Source organism: Hemibagrus wyckioides, linkage group LG13, assembly GCF_019097595.1.
Source record: "Hemibagrus wyckioides isolate EC202008001 linkage group LG13, SWU_Hwy_1.0, whole genome shotgun sequence".
Classification (NCBI taxonomy): domain Eukaryota; kingdom Metazoa; phylum Chordata; class Actinopteri; order Siluriformes; family Bagridae; genus Hemibagrus; species Hemibagrus wyckioides.
The window spans coordinates 13,031,415-13,055,076 of record NC_080722.1 but is presented as its reverse complement, the minus strand read 5'-3'; the positions used below and the strand labels follow the sequence as shown (position 1 = coordinate 13,055,076).

The 23,662-nt window shown below is 38.9% G+C and overlaps 1 protein-coding gene across 6 annotated transcripts in view; it reads right to left on the bottom strand.

The window, feature by feature from the left end:
• The window catches only part of bahcc1b (BAH domain and coiled-coil containing 1b), an 82,240-nt gene extending 59,733 nt beyond the window's left edge, over positions 1 to 22,507 (bottom strand). For 2 of the 6 annotated variants that reach the window (XM_058406010.1, XM_058406009.1), the window contains exons 1-2: positions 15,815 to 16,205; positions 13,325 to 13,643 (exon numbers count right to left, since the gene is read on the bottom strand). In XM_058406010.1, the coding sequence (XP_058261993.1) occupies positions 13,325 to 13,496 (172 nt within the window). In that variant the 5' untranslated portion in view covers positions 13,497 to 13,643; positions 15,815 to 16,205. Of the gene's footprint in view, positions 1 to 13,324; positions 13,644 to 15,814; positions 16,207 to 21,829; positions 22,049 to 22,071 lie in introns of those variants that run through there. The other 4 variants (XM_058406006.1, XM_058406007.1, XM_058406005.1 and 1 more) reach the window with 4 other exon arrangements.
• Positions 22,508 to 23,662: the final 1,155 nt, after the last annotated feature.

The window sequence follows — 23,662 nt, the reverse complement described above, 5'->3', positions numbered from 1 at the left end:
AATTTCTGGAGGGACCGTTATTATTGCTCTTTTGGGGGATGGAGGGAAGTCTCTGAGTTTTGGTGGGAAAATCTCATAAGTGACACAAAAATATATAGCAGGGGTTAGGGTTTATGAATATGTGTTTATGGTTGTAATATGTGACACATTCACACACCCCCATTATTTAGCTTTCTGCTTTTAAATGTCCAAGAGCTTTTTCACTAATCCAGGTCACTTTAATACTTATTAATAGCATCCATTTCTAAATAACGGACTATCACCCAGTTGCAGAAGTTATGTGGCAAGAACTGCCCACTAGGAGAGCTATTTGTGAAAGATGCTCAGATCCCACATATTTCCACTCTTGGCTATATTTACTATTATGGATTTCTAAAGAACAGACTATTGTCCAGTTGTGAAAGTGTATCACGTTGGACCCCTGTGCAAGCAAGCATTTCTACTGGACCTGACACAGCCTGCCTTTCCTAATTAAATGCATTGTTAGAATGTGCATGCTCTCAAACCCTCCCTGAAACACTGTGACTAGGATTTTCAAAAAAATCAAACAAAATCAACCACAACCAATCAACCACACTCACCATATTCAACCATATTAACGGACTAAATAACAGGCTCAGCTTAGCAGTGTATGTTGCAAGGAAATGCTAACAATGGACATATAACTGATGAAGGTGATAGGTATGCTTAATGGCCAGTGTGTGTGAACAACAGTTACTTAATAACAGAAGTTAGCAAAGTAATAAACAACACAACCTTCCAATAATAATACAGCAGTCTATATTGTTCTCACAAGCTACATCAGCAGTATTCATTATAAATGAACATAAAAAAGACCAATCAGCAAAACTACACAAAGACCAGTATGAACTGTAATACTGGTGAACTTACATGTTTTAGTGAAAACACAAAACCATAATGGGGATAACAAATAGCAAATAATTCACAATGATAAAAGAGATGACATTCACTGATGCTGTAATGTTTTATTTCACAGTTCTCATTAATGCCATGTTCGCTATGAGGTATCTGCTATGCCTCAATCTTATTGGATAAGCCATTTGATAGCCCTTCCTCAGAACTGTCAGTGAGTTAAAATAAGATCATGCCAAAGTTCCAAAGTGCACAGGTCCTGAATGAAGCTCAGCAAGACTTGATTTCCATTCCATTTCCTTCACTTTCCTCCTTCATTCCCTGGTTCAAGTCCTCCCCCTCTATCCATATGCCTTCCAAATCAATGTTCCTAATAAAGTCATCAGCCTTGTTGATATATTGGACAAACACACATTCAGTCAATGCATGCAAATGCCAGACATCCATTTTAAGGCCTTCTGAATATCGACATTTCATACCACCACATTGTTTAGAGATTTGTTCATGTGTGCCTTCCACAAATAAGACAGGAGAGGACACCACATGAGGAGATGAAAAGAGAACCCCAAGATAGATGTGCTTAATTTTCCTGCCTCATGCTGTCAAATATAATGAAATAAACAAGAAGAAAACTTTAAGCATGATCAAAGCCAGAGACTCAGAGGCAGAGGTCCATGATGCCTGGTCTCGAATCAGATTCCTAAGCAGTGATCCAGTTCATAATAATTGCAGGTGAAAAGGCTAAGCTGTTCTCAGATTTCTGATAAGGTGAAATTTCAGACAAATGAGGATTATGAATGACTTGTATTCAATGGAAACGTTTGGGTTGGTAGTTTGCCATTCCGACCCTTAGCAAACATTTCACACACCTATACTAAAAGAGGCAAGTTGTGTTCCTGTCTCAGCTGGGGAGTGGCTAAATAATGAGGCCATTTCTTTTTCCCTTTGAATAAACACCATTCCATCTGTATTGTTGAGGGCTAAGAAAGATTCATTAAAAGTAAGAATAAGCTAGAACTGAACCCTTGCAAGATAGCTAGTGTGAAAGAAGAGAAGGGCAAACTGAATCAACCACCTGCAGCCACCTCCTCCAACCCCTCTTAAGAGCTAATGACCTCTGCCCTGATCGTGCACACATACACACACCCACACTTTAAATGCAAAATATAAACATTATTTTTGACAACTTAGATGGGTACGTGATGACAGCTTGAAATTTATGTTAGATTTGGCTAGGGTTTAAGTACATTGAATAGAAGGGTATTGAGCAAAATGTAAAATTACACCATAAGAGGAAATTAAATAGTGCCATGACCATGAATGCTAGCTCTCCATTTCTAGTAAAAATATCTTCCAGATATTTTTCAGCAGAGGGAGAAAATAAGAAGAGAGAAGCAGTACAAAGTGATTCCAGACCAAAGTGAAACATACACAACATTGTGCTATCTCTTATCTTTTCAAAGAAGCGAAAGAGAAAAGAAGAGGAGAGAGATTAAAATCACCAAATCTCAATAATATAGAAGAGATTAAACTGCCTAAATCTCAAAGAGAAGAGAAGAGAAGAGAAGAGAAGAGAAGAGAAGAGAAGAGAAGAGAAGAGAAGAGTGACTCCCTCTCCCTGTCACATATCGCCTGCATCTTTCATTAAAGCTCCATTAGGGAAGAGCAGAGCTCCTGGCACTGGGGCTGAGAGATGACTAAAGCTTCCATTCAAGCCTCACACTCGACCTTTTTTCATCAGCTCGGACAGGCTCCATGTCCCTGCCACTCTGTGTGTCTGTGTATGTGAGTGTTTATGGGAAAGGGAGATGATGGGATGGTCTGTGAGACCATGACTGGCCCTGTGTTGTGTCCACCACAGCTGTGTGTCAGGCTACTGACCCCCAAACAAAGCTCAGCACAGAGGAAGCCCTATCTGGCAGGCGTGATAGAGGGCAGGCAGAGCCAACGCAGCCACACTGAAGCCTTGGCAATAAAGCTAGCAGGACAAAACAACACCAGCGAGGCCTTTGATAACAACCGGTGACTGAAGCCAGTGTTGCATGACACGCACCAGCGGAGACCAACACAGCAGTCACACTGACACACACACAGGCAGCTGAAATATGCAGCCTATAACAAACACACAACCATGTACATCACATATTGTTCATAATTAGCATAACGATTAGCTTTGTTGCTGTATGTAGAGATGATATAAAGACTGCATGTGGCCTGTATGAGAGAGAGAAAAGCAATCGAGTGGAAGAGAGTGTGTTCAGTAATGAACATGCAGGGAGTGAGTGCTGATGTCATTGGCTTTATTTGGCCCTATTAAGAAGCTGGGTGCTTGGTGTCACTATTCAGCATTCCTCCTCATTAATCAGAGGGCTTGCTTTCTTTCCTCCATCTCTCTCTTTCTTAGTCCCCCCCCCCACACCGTCTCCCTCTCAACCCATCTTCTCTCTCTTTCACTCTGCTGTATTTAATGTGCAGTCACTGTTTACACCCCAGACGGAGCGTACAGCACTTTAATCTCGACAGTGTGTACATGACATCAGCACTCTCGCCGGTGCATAAACCATGGCCCAGAGAATGAACACACACATGCATGCGTGCACACACAGTTTCTAAATACTGCATGCACAGCACACCCACCTCAACTGCTCTGCAAGCTATAACAGTCTGCTCTTAAATATATCATGGTTCATTTTGCATAATGAACCAAACATACAGTATAATGCAATGCTTTATATGTTTGATGCATATTATGGAATGCTATAAACCAGCGATTTGCCTTATACTCCCTCAGTTTCTTGATTTTATGAGCAGGGTACCTGGCATGAGAAGCACAAGCTCAACTAGGCTGTTGGCACTCTCCACACACACACATTCTCCAATAACGCCTGGTTACACCTACACAGGAATAAACCACATTTGATTGTAGTACAGTGATAAATGTATTATTCTTATGCTCTAAATGGATCTGTGATCTTCTTCCCCTCTGGCTCATTTTCGCTCACTTTTCTACCTTGGCTACTCCCCGTCTCATTACGTCAATATAAGCTCTTCTCTTCCTTTACTTTTTTATTTTATTTATTTATTTTTTTTAATCTTTCACTCCTTCCCTTTTCTCTCTGAGCTGTGTTCTGGGTAGGCTGAGCACTGAGGCCTGGTTTAATCCTGCACAAACCACTATGGCTCTCAGTCTGGAGTCCCATGGCCCAGAGAGGGATTACAGCAGGGAATAAGACTCCACTCCGCTAACCTGCACACACTGACTCATTGAAGTCCTTCAATTTAGTATACTGAGGTTAGGGTTGGAACAATAACCGCAATACTTTAAAATCATTGCTTATGAGAAGTCATATGATAGTATTTCCATAAAGTTGGTGTGCTGTCACATTTTTTCCTATTTTAAACAGTACTAAACATAGTGCATTAAAAGACAAGAAAATGAGTTATTTCTTCATGCAAAATTTAGAGCTGAATGTGCAGTAACTAAATTCAACAGTGATTGAAAGCATGAAAGCCATGCCCGGCGATATAAACAGCCCCACCCCCTGGTCTTTCACCACTCTAAAGTTTTAAAATGAAGCAGAAACAAGACTAAAATTGAAGATGAAACTGACTTACCTTAACAAGTACAAATTGAGACAATTAACCAGCAAAAGATATTTCCATTTTGAAAACATAAATAGGCCTAGAAAAATGTACAACGATTATGCTTTGTGCTATGATTGCTGAAATGTTGTCTTTTCAATATACAGCGAGTTGCTAGTGAGTATGTGTCATAATAAGATGGAGAAATGAGAAAAAAAATGTTTTTTTGTATTGAAAATTACAATGGGACTAGTTGAATTAGTTTGTCATTTTTATGGTTTACTGTGATTTAAAATAATCACAATTGTGACAGATGTAACTGCTATGTGTTCTGCAAGAGGGAAAATGGCATAATCCAAAATATTACAGCCATCCACATATGGACTGCCTTTCTGCAATACAGTATATAATACTTTTTGCCATACAAATGCAACACAGTCAAACAGACAGGCAGAAAGACAGACAGAACCCCTCAACACACACACACACACACACACACACACACACACACACACACAAGCGCTGTATGTCTGGAGTTCTGCATTCCTGTTCACTCTAACTCACAGTCATTATGTTGCCATGCTGATGCTCAGTGAACAAGTTTGTAGCTTAATTGTGTTGACTGCAATCATTACTGAGAACCTCATAAGTGCACCTGGGCCACATCAACGATCCCTACTTCAAAGCACTGATTTAAAAGTCACTGAATGGGTCAAGGTTGAGTGGGCAAAATAGTGGCCAGAGCAAAAAAAAAAACAAAAGAACACTACCCCATAATATACCAACCTTTCCTAAACCAAATATCGGTGTGATTATCATGGAATAAATATAATGACACATTTCCTCTGCACTGTGATAAAAAAATCCTTTAACTTAAAATCTCATTTACAATGGTTAAGTTGACTGCAGTTGTTTGGCAAATGTTTCTTTTTTTTGTTTGTTTAATAAAATAGATTGCATGCTATTATTAGTTGGACTTAAGAAGAGCATGATCGTCAATGTGACAGGATCGTTTCTTCTACCAAGCCTGACTGAGATTCAATCAGATAAGAGAAATGACTCCAGTATGACATTACAAATATATTCCTGATTAAGAAAATAAAAGGTTAAAAGAAAATAATAATACGTCAGAGGAAGACAATAAGAGAAATGAAAGCAAGTGGAGGGAAAACACAAAGAGCAATCAAAGTGTAGGTGAGAGACAAAAGGAGAAAAACATTGACAACAGTTTTGTTTTAATCACAGAACATGAGAATATTTGGATGTGCGGCAGTGGAGTAACAGTTGTCCCTCTCAAATTAAAGCAAGTGGCAGTAAGAGAGGGTGAGGCAGAAAGGCTGTCCCATGAGACTGATTAATACTGAATTCCTGATGCTAATCTTTGTTTTGCACTTTTTTTTTCTTTACGGGTGTCGAAACTGACACACACTCAAGAAGCATGCCTTATGTATATTTAATGAAGGTTCTGCATTCGTTTAGCGCTTTCGTCTCCCTGTGTGGCATGCCACATGCTTGCCTTCTTGTGAAGCTGTGCTGCTCCTTATACACCCTCATATACATGTACAACTACCTTTATGTGTTTTACACTCATTAGTTTGCAAGTTGAAAACACTGTAAATGATGTCTCGTAGGTCTAGATTTTCTTCACTTCCTCTATTCACAGAATGGTGATGTGATTAAAAATAAGTGAGCAAGAGAGAGAGAGAGAGAGAGAGAGAGAGAGAGAGAAAGAGATAGAGAAAGAGATACTAGGTGTGCATGTTGCATCTTGTAGGACAGGTTAGGTTTTGGATAACAGGGCAGGAAGCCTCATTGTCTGACATCATGTCTGCACCTGAGCGTGATGTCATCACAAAGCAAAAACACAAACAACTGTAAGTATTACCCTTGTAATCTTAGCAAAATCGAACAAGCTAATCAGCAAACACACACACAATCACACACACGGCACTCTTAAGCAGGACATAAAAGGGAAACTCAGTATCACTCACACCAATCCCCTCTCACTCTCTTGCATGGAGAAAGGTGCACACAACCCATTACTACAGCTCTCTCATCCCAAGCTTCCTAATCAAGCATGCTCTCTTTCTTCCCACTAGTACAAAAACTCTTTTAGCGTTTTGTTTCGCAGACTGTTTAAAATGTCATTTCTCTCTTGTAATCAGACATCAAAGCCAGCTCCGAAGGCTTTTATTTTCTTAGCCAAATCCCAAAATTGTTTCTGATTTAGAGAGCTGGCCACAGGCCTAGCAGCGTTTGGAATTAATAATAGAGAGCAAGAGAGAGAGAGAGAGAGAGAGAGAGAGAGAGAGAGATGGTCATGTTTAAACTGGACTATGGTAGCTAAGTTCATCAGTGAGGTGTCAAAATGAAATGCGTGCACACACACACACACACACACACACACACACAGAAAGAGGATGTCCTGCCTGAACAAGAATATTAAAGGACTGCAAATCACACATCAATCAGCCTTTTACTCAGTCCTGCAGAACAGAAAAACTCTTCTGAACTGGTGATTTATTTTTAAAATCTTTTTTTTTTTCTTTTCAATTCAGTAAACTGTGTTGCATTTATACGAGTCTCTCAGAAGAATTATTGACCATAAAAAAATCACAGAAATGACCAGGAAGATAAAACGTAAAAAAGGAGAAGACAAATGGTGAGGCAGCGAATTGATGGAATCAGTGATGAATGAGAAAAACTGTTTTCATGTAAAAATGTGAGCTGATAGGCAAACGGGGTGGTGTACTGAGTGTGGAATGTGTGTGTGTGTGTGTGTCTGTGTGTGTGAGGTGTATAAATGAGCTCTGAACACCCCATGCACTACCTCATTGTTGTACTGAAACCTGGGTTTAAGAGCTACACTGCATTCACGGTACTTTGTAAGTGGTATTTTGCAAGTTGTAATAACATCATTTTCCACCTTTGCATGTTCGACATCTGTAGTGGGGAAAAAAACATCTCCACAATGGTGGGTGTTTTTGCACATGAAGCTAATAAAAATGCCCGCACATTTACTGTTACAGGCCTGAGCTACTTCTGGTACTGTTTATAACAGAAGTGATCTTCAAACATTGATGCAAAATTCTTTACTGAAATTGCAGTATAGCAACAACTGCAGACAATAACAAGTAGTTTAACAACGAGCTGGCAGCTAATGTTTGTAATAACACTAATGATGATGATTACGTTTTAAACCAGTGATTAGTCTGGTCGATGTTATAGATTAGACCAAGTTCTTTGTCTGTATATTAACTGATCTAAAGCCTATACTGCTTTATACTCATTTTAAAAGTACATTCACACTGTTCACAGTGCACGCGGCCATGTTGATATGACGATGAAATTTAGGTTTCGTTGGATTTTACCAGTTGTAGGCAGGGAACTACAAGTTGCACTTCACCTCGAACACAGCATTAAGTGTGTGTCACACATTTGTTCACAGTAAGTGGGCTTGTATCACATATATAACACAAGGTGAGAGGGTGACAATTTTCACTTTCAGATTTGCAATTTTGTGTGTGTGTGTGTGTGTGTGTGTATTAGTTACTCTTCTGTTCTGTAATATGTTGGGCTGTGGAGCTTAAACAACAACCATAAAAAACAATAGTATAATCTAATAAAATAATAATGTACTAAAATCTGTGGGAAAATTTCATTAATAATTAATCAGAAGTGAAAATACTAAAATGTGTCTGTGGTGAAAAATTGTTTATTTTTGTATTCTATCTATCTATCTATCTATCTATCTATCTATCTATCTATCTATCTATAATGTACATGTACAAGACACAGATTAAAGCAGATATTGTTATAAGCACAAGAAAAGTTTGGAATGATGTAATGTAACAATTATTAATAACAATGTAACAAACTATGAATAATTGCATATAACAATTTTTTTGTCAAATTAAGAGGCTTTTGAGGCAAAAGAAACAAGAGTTCCCTTATAAATATATATGATTGCAAGAAGAGTGGGAACAGCTTGATGTGTACGCACACACACACACATACACACACACAGTGCTCAGCTGGCAGCGACTGTGAGTGGTGAAGTAACACACCAGGCTCTGTGCTACCAGGCAGAGGTAATTGGGCCAGATTACCAACCAGGTGGAAACATTCAGTCTTCCTGCTTCTTTTTTTCTATCTATCCCTCTCTTGTTTCTTTCTCTTTCCCTTCATCAATCATTATTTATTATTGTTGTTTTAAGCAAATAAAAAAAAATTTGCAACACATTTCTGGTTTAGTCTCTGAAATATTGTTGTAAATTTTCGATTCATCATACACGCAAGATGTATTGAGCGATACTGAACCTTTCGGTATGGGTGTATGAATATTGACTTGAGGAAATCACTCTCTCATGGGATGACTTTTCACAAACAATATTTTGTTTCACTTTTGCACAGTAGCTACATTTCTTTAGAGCTGCTCTCCCCTTAGTTGAATAAAGGAGAGACACAACAGACTACACAACAGATAAAGAACAAATCAAAGATCAAAAGAGAGAGAGAGAGAGAGAGAGAGAGAGAGAGCGCTCTAAGCCGACTCATGCCTGAGCAGAGCACTAATTTAAACTACAAGCCTTGTGAAAGCCTGAGGGCTGCAGGCCACTCTCCATCACACATAGCACGGCTGAGTAGCGCTGCTGGACAGCGGAGGAGGAGGACGAGTGCATAAGGACGAGTGCAGTAACACAGCAGACGACCTGCAGGATCATTCAGATACGATCCAGGCCCAGTGGGAAGAGCATGGAGAAATGGAGAATAAGCCAAGCAGGGCTCGACAGTGTAGAACTCTTCTTCTATGCAAACATAAATGTCAGTCACAGTATATCCCCCTTCAATAAAATAAACATTCGGGGCTGTGGGTGCATGTGGATATGTGTGAGGTAAAGAGAGAGAGAGAGAGAGAGAGAGAGAGAGAGAGAGAGAGAGAGAGATGGTGCTTCTTAATTTAGAGTGAACCTTGAAGTTCACTGCTGTGTTTGTTGCATCTATGTGCAGCCCAAAGTACTCCCGAACTATGGTTCACACACAAACACACACACACATACACACACACTGGTCCTCAAAGAGCATCCCAGAAAGCTCTTCTCATTGATTTCCTGAAATATGCGGGGTCTTTTAAGCATTCCTCCCACCAACCATGTCTCTGCTCTCTAGGGAGGTGTGTGTGCATGCGCGTAAAAGAGAGAAGAATGCAAAGAAAGAGTGCAAATGACAGAGTGAAAGGCGAAGCAAGACCGTGACTTTTAGCATGTTCTGCTTATTTTTAATTATTACACAGCATCAATCTTCAATCCTTGAATGTAGGTGAATGCATCTCTATGGCTGGCAAAGCAGGAGTTCATGGTCTTGGTTTTTCTTTAATCAGCAAGGGAGTAAAGATAAATAATGCCACATGTGCGTTTTTTCCCTTTTCTTTTTAATAACACATAATACACACTAGTAACTGAATAGGGAATGAATGTTTAGGTTTTTGTTTTTTTTTCTAAATAAAGTTTTTTTCCTACTGAATTGCATGTGAGGAAACAACACAGACCTTAAAATATGGTCTACTGAATAATAGTCAAGGTGTTGTAAACAAAAACATTTTTTTAAGAAGAAGATTGAAGTAATAAAAAAGAGATATTTTATAATATCTAGTCAACAGTGCGATTTTTTTTATTATTATTATATGTTTATTAGTTTTATTTATTTAAAAGTAAGAGCTGGTCTTTGAGATGAGGTCTGAGTTGTAGTCTGCCCAACAAGCACACACACACACACACACACACAAGCGAGAGGGAGTGAGAGAAAATGCACCTGTACAACACGAGCTAGCGTCAGTCTTTGAACAGACTTTCCGCACATCTGCTGAGGAAATGGAGCAGAGGAAATATGGGTATGGGAGAAAAAGGAGAAAATATTAGCACAGGATCCCCCTGTACGTATTACCCAGCAACATTTTTGTTCAGCACGTTATCCAAGCTGTTGTAGCGATGCAACAAAGTCAGTGAGTGGCACTGGTGTTAAAAATGGATTCGAAAAATTCAGGAGTATAAACGCATACAACGAACCAAAACAGAGCCCAAAACTCGACTTAAAAACGCACAAGTAAAACAAACATTTGCTCGAGAGTGCTTATAAATGAGATGGCCTACTTTCGTGGAGTTTGTTCGGTTCTTTTTATTTTACGACTCTGGATGAGTTAATTATACGGAGTTATTTGCGCGGGGCAAACAGAAATAGTGTGTGAGGAGCCTGAGAGAAGAGGTTAGGAAAAGCCTAGCGCACAAGAGCTTCTGTCCAAAACCGCCTGATTACTTACTGTACGTAATAGTACACTTATGTGCAGGCATACTGCGATATAGTGCGTAAGAAGTGTGTGTTATGTGTAGTGTGTTTTTTTTATGTAGACTTATAACCCCGTTAAAGACCATAAAGCCTAGGTTTGTCGGCTGTAAATCGGCGCTGCAGTGTGTACGCACGCGTTTAGTTACTCCTGACGCGTAAAAATTCAGACTTTTGGGTTGATATCCACTGTGAAATCCATCAAATTCAGGTGTTCATTTTCGAAAGACTGTCATTCCCAAAGAAATTATATTGAACCAACTCCCAGAAGCGCATTCCAAACCAAAATTCCTAAAATGGGTAATACCTAAGAGAGGTCAAATTACATGGTTATTAATATTATTTGTATTGGAAATAACAGGTTTATTCGAATACTTCCTGACTTATGGACGTGCCAATGACCGACATGTAAAAAAACAGAACTGTGGAACAAAATCGGCCTGGTCGATTTAAGTCTGGTTTTATGCCTCTGGGTGGTCAACATCTAAAGTTATAGCCTAGACATTAAAAAATAAGGAGGTGCGTTAGGCTAATATTGACGGATAATGGTGCAGTGGAAAACATGTCATGAATTTACAAAGCTCACTTTTTCCCCTGTTCAGTGCGCGTGCATACATACACAGTGCAAAGGTATATGTGTAGGTCTGCCATAGTGTATTGTTAGGCAAGCTCTTGGATCACCCGAAATGTAGCTGCAACGGTCACTTCCGTAACATCTTAAACCAATTATAGCCATGTTTGCATAATCACTAGAGTCGAGTATTTACATTCACATTAGAGTGACCAAGACGCAATTAGTTCGGCACAATAAATACAGGCGAAAAACATGCGCAAGGAATGCAATATAAAAACCCAACAACACAAACGTCCGATGAGAAGTGCGTCTCTCATTAGAAGTAAAAAGATAAAACTTCTACTGGTTAAAGGTACTTTCCATTACGACGTGCATGTTTTCATAGTCCATTTTGTATTCCTGAGAGAGAGGAACATTTCATACTCTCGCACACCTACTAAACATTTTACTAAATGATCAGGTGTCTTAAAACTAACAACAACTGAACTGGAAGCTCGGGCCCGGAGTTGTGCGCCTGTGCTGTATGACTGGTGTTAGAACATTAAAGTAGAATTAAAAAAAAAAAAATAAAAAATAATAATAATAATAATTTTCACAAATTAGTCTAAAGTGTTAACAATACAGTAACTAGTAACTGCAAAGTTTTTCACACTACTTTATATGTTGAATTAAAGAAACAACGTAGGACAAAATACATTCACCACGCATCTCTGAAGAACAAATAGTTCCTAAATATTACGCGAAGAAGAAACCCTCTATGAGTTTAGCATTGCCTTCAACCACAAGGCCACTCATTGTCACTAAAAACAAATTCAAAAGGATTAAATTAAGAAAACCACAAACGTGATTCTGTGATTAATTATACGTTTAGTGTGCCGCATATTTGCTAAAGAGAGTAGCGGCATAAACATCACGCCTATCTGAAAATGCTTCACTGCATAAAATCTTGAGGAGCAGTGACATGGTTTTCCAATGCAAGCTTGTAGTCAGTCCCAAACACAAAGGCGTTCCTCATTTCGAACAAAAACTAATGTATTTGTGCAGCACAAGTCTGTACATTACACTAGATAAATAATTGATGTGAATTAACTCGTGGCCATAATTTATATGTGAACACATGCGACACATTTCTTATCCCATCAGTATGCAAAACGAGATGCAATGCAGCCGTGTGCTCAAAGAAGTCGGAGTCATACGCCACAGCCACTTGTTAAATCTAATGCATGCACTGTCAAGCCATTCGCACCCCGTCACATCAGCGCTCAATATAGAAACCGGATTTTCTAGCATTACAGTACCCTCTATTACCAAATCACACACACGCATACAAGCGCGGACTGACCCTAATCCTGGACACTGTAAAATACAACACACACACGCCATTATTAGGTGACGTGGGTGTGATACAAAAAAAGTAACATTCCTCTAAACAAAGAAAGTACAATTCCTCTTAATACTAAACTCTTACTCTTTTTATATTCTATAGAGAACACAGAGAGATGTTTTATTTGATTGCCGTCCAAAAATATAAAGCATTTTTGAAATGAGATACTGGAGTACAATATTACAATGACGTCTAACTTTCTAAAGGTTTAAGCTCTGCGACTTGGTCTACCAGATACACACACACACATACAAACACACACACACACACATATATACAGCTAAAGTCAGACAGTAATTAGTTCAATAAAATGTTACAATACCGTCTAGAACTGGTACATAAAGTTCTTAGCAGTGCACAGTAAGCTAATTTCCAAAAGGACTGTAGTCTAAGCATATACTGTCCAAGTAATTTCCCTTTCCAATAAATAACACGTATGTGCAGCCTATAGCCTACTGCTCACAGGTGCGGAGACTGTGCCGACTGCACGCCGAAACATTCAACGTACAATAAGACCAAGAGTGTGTACAAACGCTCAACAGGTCAGGAAGAAAGGCAGCGAAAACACGTACCTGATTGTGGAGGTATGGGGATGTGTGAGGGATAGTATTTCCCGGGTTGGAAGGCAGCGGGGTGCTGCACGGCTGCGTGGCCGGCTGCAGTGATCCGAGAGGTGGCGCGGTGAGCCAGCGGGCCTCGCTCTGTGAGCAGCGGCGGAGGAGGGCCGAACTCCCGGCCTTCCATTCCAAAACAGCCGATAAATCCGAAATCCAAAGGGGGCAAGCCGAACCGACGCTATAATCCCGTTAGGAGTTTCGTTTAGGCCTTGCATTCAGCACCGTGTTGGATCTGACGCCCAAAAAGTAGCCTATGTCATCCCAGTCATATTTTCTGCAACACAAAACAAACGCAATTCTCAGTCCGAATTGCAATAGAAATGCGGCACGGGTTTAAATAAAAACCCACACGGCGTGTTATTGTTCAGTGTAAGACAACTGCAAGACAACAAATAATATAGACTAGCTGTGAATGTAGATACAAGCGTGAACATAGAATTTTTTTTTTATTTCTTTCTTAGCAGAGCTGAAGGAGGTAGAAAAGCAGCACACCCCCAAATTTACCCAGAAAAGTTTATACAACACAAAGGTAGCGCGGAATTGTTCAGTATAATATACTGGCTACATGCCGTACTATTATTATTATTATTGTTGTTGTTGTTGTTGTTATAAGTTTTACAATATTTCGCCAGTAAGAATATACGATTATAAATATAATCAATTGTCCTCAAATGACTAAGATTTTATCCTGTTTTGTTTCAGTTTTCAACAAATCTAAATGACACGCAATTAGTGAAACCTTGTAATTGTTAATGCTGTAGTTTAGGTTACATTTCTGCCCGTGGTTGTGTGAAATTAACTCTTCTCGCCCTGTCCACTATTTCTGGGAGTGTGGGCCAAAAGATTAGGCCTCACCATCATCACCTTTGGCCCCAAATCCCCGACTTCACTCAAATCTCGTGTATTAACATGTAAATGACGTTCTGCGATAGCACATCAACAATAGGTTCTGTATTATCGTAAATCCAATCAAGAATAAGAAATACAAGTGAGTTTAATTTCCACCGTTGGCTAGCATCTCTCCAACAAATAATATATCTATCAATTTTCATGGTGTGTGTGTGTGTGTCCTTAAGAATGTGAATACATTTCATAAAAAAAAACACACAAAGCATTCTGGTATAATGAATAGGGTGGTGAATTCCTTTTATAACAACACCCCGGATAAAAGCAACTGAGACTATGTGATTGATCGCATATCACTCGTCATCATTCTAAATTAAAATGAAAAATGCATGCAAGTATTCAAAACGTAGGCAAATGATGCACATGTCTCGTAGTTTATCATGTGGCGATCGCAGGGCCAATTTTGCAGTTGTCCTATAAACTGAACATCGACAGCGAGTGACTGGAAATATATCACACATCCACATCAATGATAAATTCAGCAGTTTCCAGTTTTATACACAGACAAAGACAAAAAAATGTACACGAGCAAGATATCTTAATGAAAGCCTGTTAAAGCGATTCCCATAAAGCGAGCCTAAACTAGAAGGCAGCATTTTAAGGTTGCACTGCCAGTGAAATTCTCTAACGCTCAATGTGAAGCAGCGCACTTCAGTCTTTCGCTATGACAATGCACACTAATTCATATTTCTGGCGTCACTGCAATGACGGCTTAACATTTCGTTATACTTCAACTCTACAGCAATGGCCCGGTATGGCTTTGTGGGGCATTGGTTTATTGGGCTTTTGCCCCTTTTTTAGACCTCTGTGAAATCTGATTGAAAACAATGTAGTTGTACAGTAAGACACAAGCACCCTCTGAAACGACGCGCTCTTGATCTACACACTGGCAATAACTGAGTTGGTGGTATTGCTTTAATATGAAAATAGATATTAGCGAAAGGAAGATTAGACAGAACATTTAAGTTTGCATACTATGTTTCTGCAGCATCCATAAGGTACAAAAACAACTGTAAGGTAATTGTGCACTTGGCAGAATACAGTAGGTTATATGCGTTTAAAAGGATAAGGATATATACATTAAACACGTTGACTGGAATGCTGGAAAAGCACTGAAAATGATCGCCTTTCAGTTCAGTTTAAAATTCAGTCAGTTTGCAGTAATTTATTATTTAGGAGCGGAGTTCCCTTTGATATTATAAATCATGCTCAATCGTTGGAGTGTGCAAACACAATTGGCAGGCATCAGGCGTTAATAAGAATCCATACATGCCCGTTGTTGCTGTTACTATTATTATTATTATTATTATTATTATTATTATTATTATTGATGTTAGTAACAGGCACCTATTTAAAGCAGTAAATTAATAGCTTGTACACATTTCTCAATCACCCATCAGCGCGTCAGTATTACAGCCTGAGTAATTCTGCATAACACCAGATGTTCTGCGAGAAAAAAAATATGGTAAGAGCAGCTCTGGAAAACAAATGTTTATTATTACACACATAGACTGTATACAATATAAACGAATTACTTACTGGTAAGTTATTCCTTGCATAACAATAAATGGTTAAAAACATAGTGTAAAAAAATAGGCAAAAGACAGCAGATGCAGAATAAAAAACGACATGTGGAAATGGTTACATCCTAGCCTGGTGACTGCAGTGTGTGCAGTTAGAGTTCGGAGATACACCGCACTATAGAGCTTCTACTGAAGCGATCTCGCGTACATGCAGGCTCAGGCTCTTTCCTGAATCCGCTCATGCCACTCAAGGAGACAGGGGGAGGAGCCAGGGGGGACAGTCTCACCCATTGGTTTAATATCGACAAGTCCATAAGCTCGTGCAGAGCGCCGCGGGATAAACATGGGCTCTGATTGGCTGCTGCTCTGAGCCAATGGGGTTTTAGCTATCAGGCAACGAAACAAAACGGTGCGCGCTACATTCAACCTTTCCAGTAAGTTGAGCGCAGTCGTAACCACATGCATGTCTACGAGTAGCTCTAAAAAAAAAGAAAGTGCACATTATTTAGGCAAGAAATTTAAAGAGAAGCATTTTTGTAATTGATTTTTAACAATCCTATAAAATAGTAAGATTTTTTAAACTTCTTAAAAAAAAACGGGAACCCCAAAAATATCCATACTTTATTATACCAAGGATATATTTTTAATTTGATGACAATATAGTTGGTTTGGTTTTAAAAAAAAATTCTGATCAGTAACATAAGTCAGGCAAACCTGCATGGAAAAAAACATTTGAATGACCTAACAGAAAATATGACAGCTGTCTATAGGTTCTTTGTACATACCAAAATCTGTTGGTTTTAAGCATAAAAAGGGTTAAAATTTTCGGGCTTCAACCTGAAACGTGTTTGATTGGCTGGCATGTTGCCAGAACGGTGTCAATCATAGAGTGTAAACAAGGCTCTGATTGGCTGCTGGCCAGTCCGCACTGGGCTGCCTGAAAAAAGCAATTACTGGCCTTGCGGTTTCAAGGCGGCCCAAAGCTGCATGATGAAAGGAGATAAGAAGGGGCGGTTTCAAGGCCTCCCCTAGGCGAACCTAGCTGGCCCCAAAGCTAAAGGAGAGTCAAGAGTGACTTAATCAAACGGAATACGTTAAAAAGGGGGAAATTACACGTTATATTAAATATAGTGTCTAGATGTGCGGATTAATATAGCTTAATACAGCACAACATAATAAAACGAGTAGGCTACGTGGAAATGACTGAACCAAAAGGATAATATCGGAAATAAACGCGTTCACTAAAGCAGTGGAAGCGAGAGAGCTGACCTCAAAACAAATAAGTTGGAGCTGTTTTCTGTGGACTTTCTCCTCATTGTTTGTTGAATACATCTTACTGTAACGTATTGTCTATTTGAAAAGAAAAAAACCCGGGCGTTTTCTTGCACTGTAAGTTGGAGACTACGTAACATTGAAAATTTCGCTAGTTTAAGGACAAGGGTTTTTGGTGTAAGCACGAATTTTAGCAGGACTAGGTCTAAAAATAAAAGATGTAGCCAATATTATTATTATTATTATTATTATTATTATTATTATTATTATTGCCAGTTTCAGTTGTAGGCCTACTAACACCGTTACTAACAAGAGTCCATGCAAACTTACAATCTATTCAGTTTAAATTAAAATTTAAGGTGTATGCAATTAAGTAAAAATTATAAAGTGAATAAAGTTGAACATATATTAATATATACATATATTAATGACCGCAATAAACAAATGTTAATAATCACCGAGTCACCTGAAAAATAAGAAAAATACTTAAAATCCAAAACAGGTAAATTACCGTCACCATGAGCATACATTTATATTAGTAGTGACTGCATCATAGTAAACGCTGATCACTGATTTAGTAAATGCAGATTGTATGGAGCACATGAGCAGCTCTTTGCTGTTTCCACCTTTCGCTACAACAGCAGTGTGATTTTGTACGGTAGATCTGAGCAGGCTATAGGCCTTGGCGCAAACTGTAACCCATCAAACTTGTGGAACCATGGCAATGAAGGTGTACTTACAGTTAACTAATGACTGTAAACCGTGTCCAGTGTTAAACGTTACAACTACGTGGCAACAAATGTATACTGAAATCCCCCAAGGTGATTAAACGAAGCACAAAGTGGATATGTAACTAAATCTAGACGAACTTCTGCATCATATACAAACGTGGAAGAGTTCATACCAGTGACAAGATCACTTGAATTTATGATCGTGACATAAATGTTTGAGGAAAAACCCTGACTATTAAAATGTCTTTTAAAAATGTAATATCAATGGAACAATGAAAATCTGTTCTATAACTTATGAAGATGCACCTCTTTAAACATACATCTACATTTATTAAATTTAGTGACACGGAAGGCCCTCTTACCACACTTTATTGGTTTCTTTGCGTAACCCGAAAGGTGGGTGTGGGGTTCGTGTTTAGTGGTGTGCTATAGCATAGCGCTAGCCTGCGATACCATGCAACACACACACACACAGAGAGAGAGAGAGAGAGAGAGAGAGAGAGAGAGAGAGAGAGAGAGAGAGAGAGAGAACGCTCATAGTGCCAGCGCGAGCTACCCTGCTGTGGGACGCGGGGATAATTAATGCGGAGTGACTGATTGCTCTTGAAACAGACCAGTCCCACGAAGAGCATTGTCCACGATCGGTGGAGCGTCTCTGATTGACACTTTCCCTCCATCTCCCGGCCACATTCAAACTACCGGAACGGGCCGTTTGTCACCAGCGCGGGCCAAGACTGCTGCAGCAAGACCCCGTTATTGTTTTAGGCCGCAGTTTTAAACCGGTTTGAAGCAGGCCGTTCATCCCGCTCCGCCTTTGGCAAGAATATTTCAAGCAGGACGCTCCAGTGTCGTACCTGATCTGATGCTGCTTGCATGCGTATACATGTCCATTAGAAAGTTTGATTTAAGCCTTAGGTTCGATGAATTAAAGTATAAGTTAAATTAAAATTTAATTGAATTAAAGTAGCCTATAATATGTATTTTTATTTCGATAAATTTTTTTCTGATCTAACACCAGTGAACTTAGAAATAAGTATACACCACCTATTAATATTAGTAGTAGTAGTAGTAGTAGTAGTAGTAGTACTATTATTATTATTATTATTATTATTATTATTATTGACATTTTCATTACAATTTAATTTAAGCTACAATACATACAGACATGTATATAGCGTTGCACATCTAATCATTTAAAACCTCAGCAAAATGGTACAAAAATGAATTACTAACTTTATAACACTTTTAACCCTGTATCATGCGTACAAGAAAGGGGAAAATGTGCTTAAATAAGACAAAGTTAGGCAATTTTATAACCTCGTGACCCCTCCCTAACTTAGCACAGGCAACCTACTCACCGGGTTATTTTTATTGCTCTTACCACTTTTAACCCCACGCTATTCATCCGTGCAAAGCACTCCAGTCCAGTGCTATATGTAAGTCCACATTCGTGATCGTGTGGTCAGGGTAGAAGAAACTTGGCATATTAGGTGATTATCACAACATTTTCCAGCGATGAGACAGTGCGCGGTTAGGGGCGTTGCCCCACCCCCAAACCCCTAAATAAAATAAATAAAATAAAGCAAAGCTGTGCAGCGGGCCCTAATAATCGTCGCCCCTTTCACCCCACCAGTGACAGCACTGTCATGGTGTACACATTTATTTCAGCCGCCACCTACTCTCACAAACGTGGCTTAGGCCAAAACGGATACATATAACACATTTGATGTACTTTTATTTAGCGGTGTTTCACTAGGATCGCACTGACTGCGCACTATTTTGCGCACTACTACAGTCTTGTCATAGTTGTCTAGTCTGGAGATCGCAGTCTGCATGCAGTGCACACGATGGTGCAGTCACTGTGCATGCATTAAAGTGTTAAATTTTCTAAATACAAAGTAGAATCCTAGGATGTGTGGCGCTGCCATATTACACCACTTGACTTAACTGAATAAACATACGTGCCCACAAGGGAGGGCACTAAGTCCAATCAGTCCAATCGCCGTCTATAATTTCGAGGGAATGACGTTTCCGCCGTGTTTAGTCCGGTACCACTGCGAGGTTATCAATAGGAAAACCCATCTGTGTCCAATTAAGGCAAGTATGGGCTCACTCCCATAAATGACACAAACCTCCCTCATTACGACCTGTTTTATTGAAAAAGCTAAAAGTCAAACTAAACGGGGGTAAAGAAGTGTAACAGAATACACTGGACATTTGAGTCTGTTGGTTTGATTAAAGAAGACCTTCTTCATTATCTTCTTTTCATTACTGTCGCGTGATAAAGGAATCATCCAGAAAACCTGGCATGAAAGACAAACCAAGTCAAACAGGATCGAGAGTGCTGAGGAGACAAACATATCAAGACCCATATATAAATGTATTATATCTGAAACGCAGATTTTTTTGTCATAAAATATTTGCTGAAAAATATGGATTGATTGATAAGGGGAGAATTCGGTTTAAAGCCGAGACACGATTCTGTCCTGAGGTCCTTGTTTTTTTCCTTCCACAAAGCGATTTATTAGGCTCCAGGCCACATGGTTTAAAATAAGCATTCATTACCATCGCCTGCTCAGTTTAAGATTCAAGAATGGTCCAAGGGTTTTAAACATTCGCGTAAATTCCACTAAGAAAACGATGTATAATTGATGCATTTACGATCTAACTACGTTGTTTCTAGCGGATTAGTACTCTCTTTTGCATTTTGCACTGTTTTGACTTTCTGGACAGTGGCTTCTTTGATTAGGTCTGTTTTGTGATCCCATGGATTCGAATGATATATGAAATAATACTGCATCACTTTTTGTAGATGAACGCAAAATCTACAAAAACTAAAAAAATTTTATAAAAAAAGAAAAAATTATAACCATAATAAAAATCACACAGAGGCCTTTCCTGCTTTCTTTTCCATCCGTCTTTTAAAATGTGCAATAACGTGTAACGACGCTAAAATGTATATAAAATATCAAAAGCAACCATGAACATGTTGCCATGCGTTATGGCGTCTTGCATTCTGTGTGGTAAAGCCTTGAAATACATCAATTTTTAATAAAAGAAATTCCTACAAGCTGAATAGCAGTGCATTCAACGGTTTTGCATGCCGTTGTCAATCAGCTACTTGAGGCTTTGGAGGCCTAATATGAAAACACATTGGCATTGGTTTGTGACAGATTAACGACGGGTTTCTATTTGAAATGTGAACGACTTTGTTAGGTGTTATTTTTCATCCCACCTTAAAACGTGTTTCGAGCCACAGCTATAACGCACCTTGGGAACCAAGAAAAAACCTCATGAAACGTCCTGAAAACTTCCAAAAAGCTTAAAATAGCCTACATTGTAAAAAATATATATATAAAAAATAAATAGCATTAGCCAATCAAAGTTTATGTGCACGCTTCTTCATGAGCTCCAGACCACGAGGTGTTCATTTCTTCATCAAATTCATTAATTAAGATTGCAAAATCGAAATATTTCACACCCACACGTATGCAAAAGTTAAGCAAACTTCCCCAAAATTGCAGAATAAGGCCGGCATGTCTCTCAGGTTTACCCACATTACTGTTTACATTAAAATGTATTGGTCACTTGTAGGCACGGATGGGACAAGCCTTTAAGTTTAAAGAATGGCATGTGGGAAAAGCACACAGTATCCTGCGTAAAATGCATTCATACATGCTACCAAAATCGATTTCAAAGGAAAAAGATCATCCTTCAACATAATCCAAAACATACGCATTGTATGCTTTCCAAGACAAACGTATGAATAAACACGCTAAAAAAACAAACAAATGTAATTTACACATATCTAACTCACATATTTATCTAAATAAGTTTTTACTGAAACGATTACTTTTTTTTATATTGAAGTACTCCAAGAAATAGGCTAAGAAATAGTGTATATCACAATCGTATAAATAGCATAAACGCGTAAGCACATAGCACTCTTCTTCTCTGAAATACCTATTTCACAGGCTAATCCTAGGCGAGGGCGATAAATCAAAATCTGAGGAGTAGAAAACACCTACCTATAAAAACGCCAGTCCGGACAACAAATCTATTCTGAACGGGGACTGGCTATTGATTTACGCAGAGTGGGGCAAAAAAAGGAGAAGAAAACAAGCCAGTTCCGTACATTCAGGCCTTTGATAATGAAAAGACTTCTGAAGTTTCCCCGCTTTGGTGTATCGTGTTTAGTGTACCACCTTCAAAGACGAAAATCCTAAGTGTTTAGGAAAGAAGTTGTTTATGTTCTTGGCTTTATAATTACCATTCGAGTCGAGAAAAAAAAACAACCTTTGCGTGGTCACTCTCTTGTAATTGCCAGTTAAAAAGATGGTCTGAGTTGTCTGGAGCTCCCGTTATAATGAAGATCAGTTTAGTGCACGGAGCAAATCCGGCCGAATAAAGCCTGCTGCTCCTGCAAGCCTCTATAATCACAAATTTATTGCTGCATGACGCGTCCTCCTCTCCCACAAAGCAGCTCAGTGACTGAAACTGAAAATTGATTAAGAGATTAACTCAACTCAACATATTTCCGACATTTCTTTGATTTTTTTAATGCATGCCGTACAACCAACTCCCTGTCACACCTTGTACTGTTATTTTTTTTCTCTGTAAGATCGCAATGTTGGAACAGGACCTCAAAAGGTACTACTGAGGGGGGAAAAAAGCCGACCCCCTCACAATCTCTCCGGGAAGATCTTGGACGCATTTATTCACTTCTGCTCCTCCATATTGGTGGACTCCTTTTAAAGCCCCCACCTTACTCAAACTGATCAGACTGACTTAGATCCCCCCCACCACCACCACCACCCAAAAAAAAAAAATCACGTGCAAAAATTCTACTCAAACACGCAAATAATGTGAGTTGCTTGGATCGGTCACCTGAAAAGCTTGAAAAATAAAGCAGAAATGAACGCGATGTTGCTGTTTGTTTGCTTTAAACGTCCTCAGAAACAAAAATAACAGGTATAATTGTTAGAATCATTTGCAAAAACAACACAAACACACGTTCGCTTCGACTGGATTTTACTTATCGAGTTACAGATTTACCTTGGAGCAAAAAAAAATGCATCCATTACAAAGTGACTTCTTTTAATAAAATAAATATCCATCTCTAGAGGCAGGTTAGAAAACAAACCGTATATATTTTTTTAAAAATCCAAATAAGCTTTTTGCTGTGAAAGCGAGGCGCATTTCCCCCATAAACCCCGGGAGCTAGTGTTAGCCCCGCCCTTTCCTTTAATGTCACCGTCTCACGGGCAATGACGTCACAGTTTAACCCTTTCCTGTTCACTCAAAAGACAGGATGAGCCCCCACTCGTTGCAAGGTTTAACTTTACTTACTGGTTTATTTAGACCTTTTCGTTGTACAGTAGTCCGCAAATGACAGATATTTTTCTGAGCGATTCAAGTGTAATGTGTTAGACTTTAACCTATGAGCATTAGAAGTGCTCAGTCTTTTTCTTTTTTTTTTAGGTGAGTTTTTAGCTGTGCACAGAACACAGGGACTAGCAAAGTTGGCTGTCTAACATGCACAGTTAAAAAAAAATTGGAGACATGTGATACAAATGACATGCAGATACAAAAATTAGTGATGTGCTGAAAAAAAATATTAAGTACAATAATCATAGTAATATACTCAATTACTCAATTTTGGCTCCCAAATACAATTCAAAAATCATTAGTGTTGAACAGTGTATTACCTGGTGTTACTTCTTCTGCATTAGACTTTGGCACTTATGCAGTCTCATTATTGCCAATGACCTAAAACGATCTTCAAAATGTCTTCATAAATGGCATCACAGTTGAGCTTGTAATGCCACAAGATACAGCAATCATTAAGGAACAAATATTCT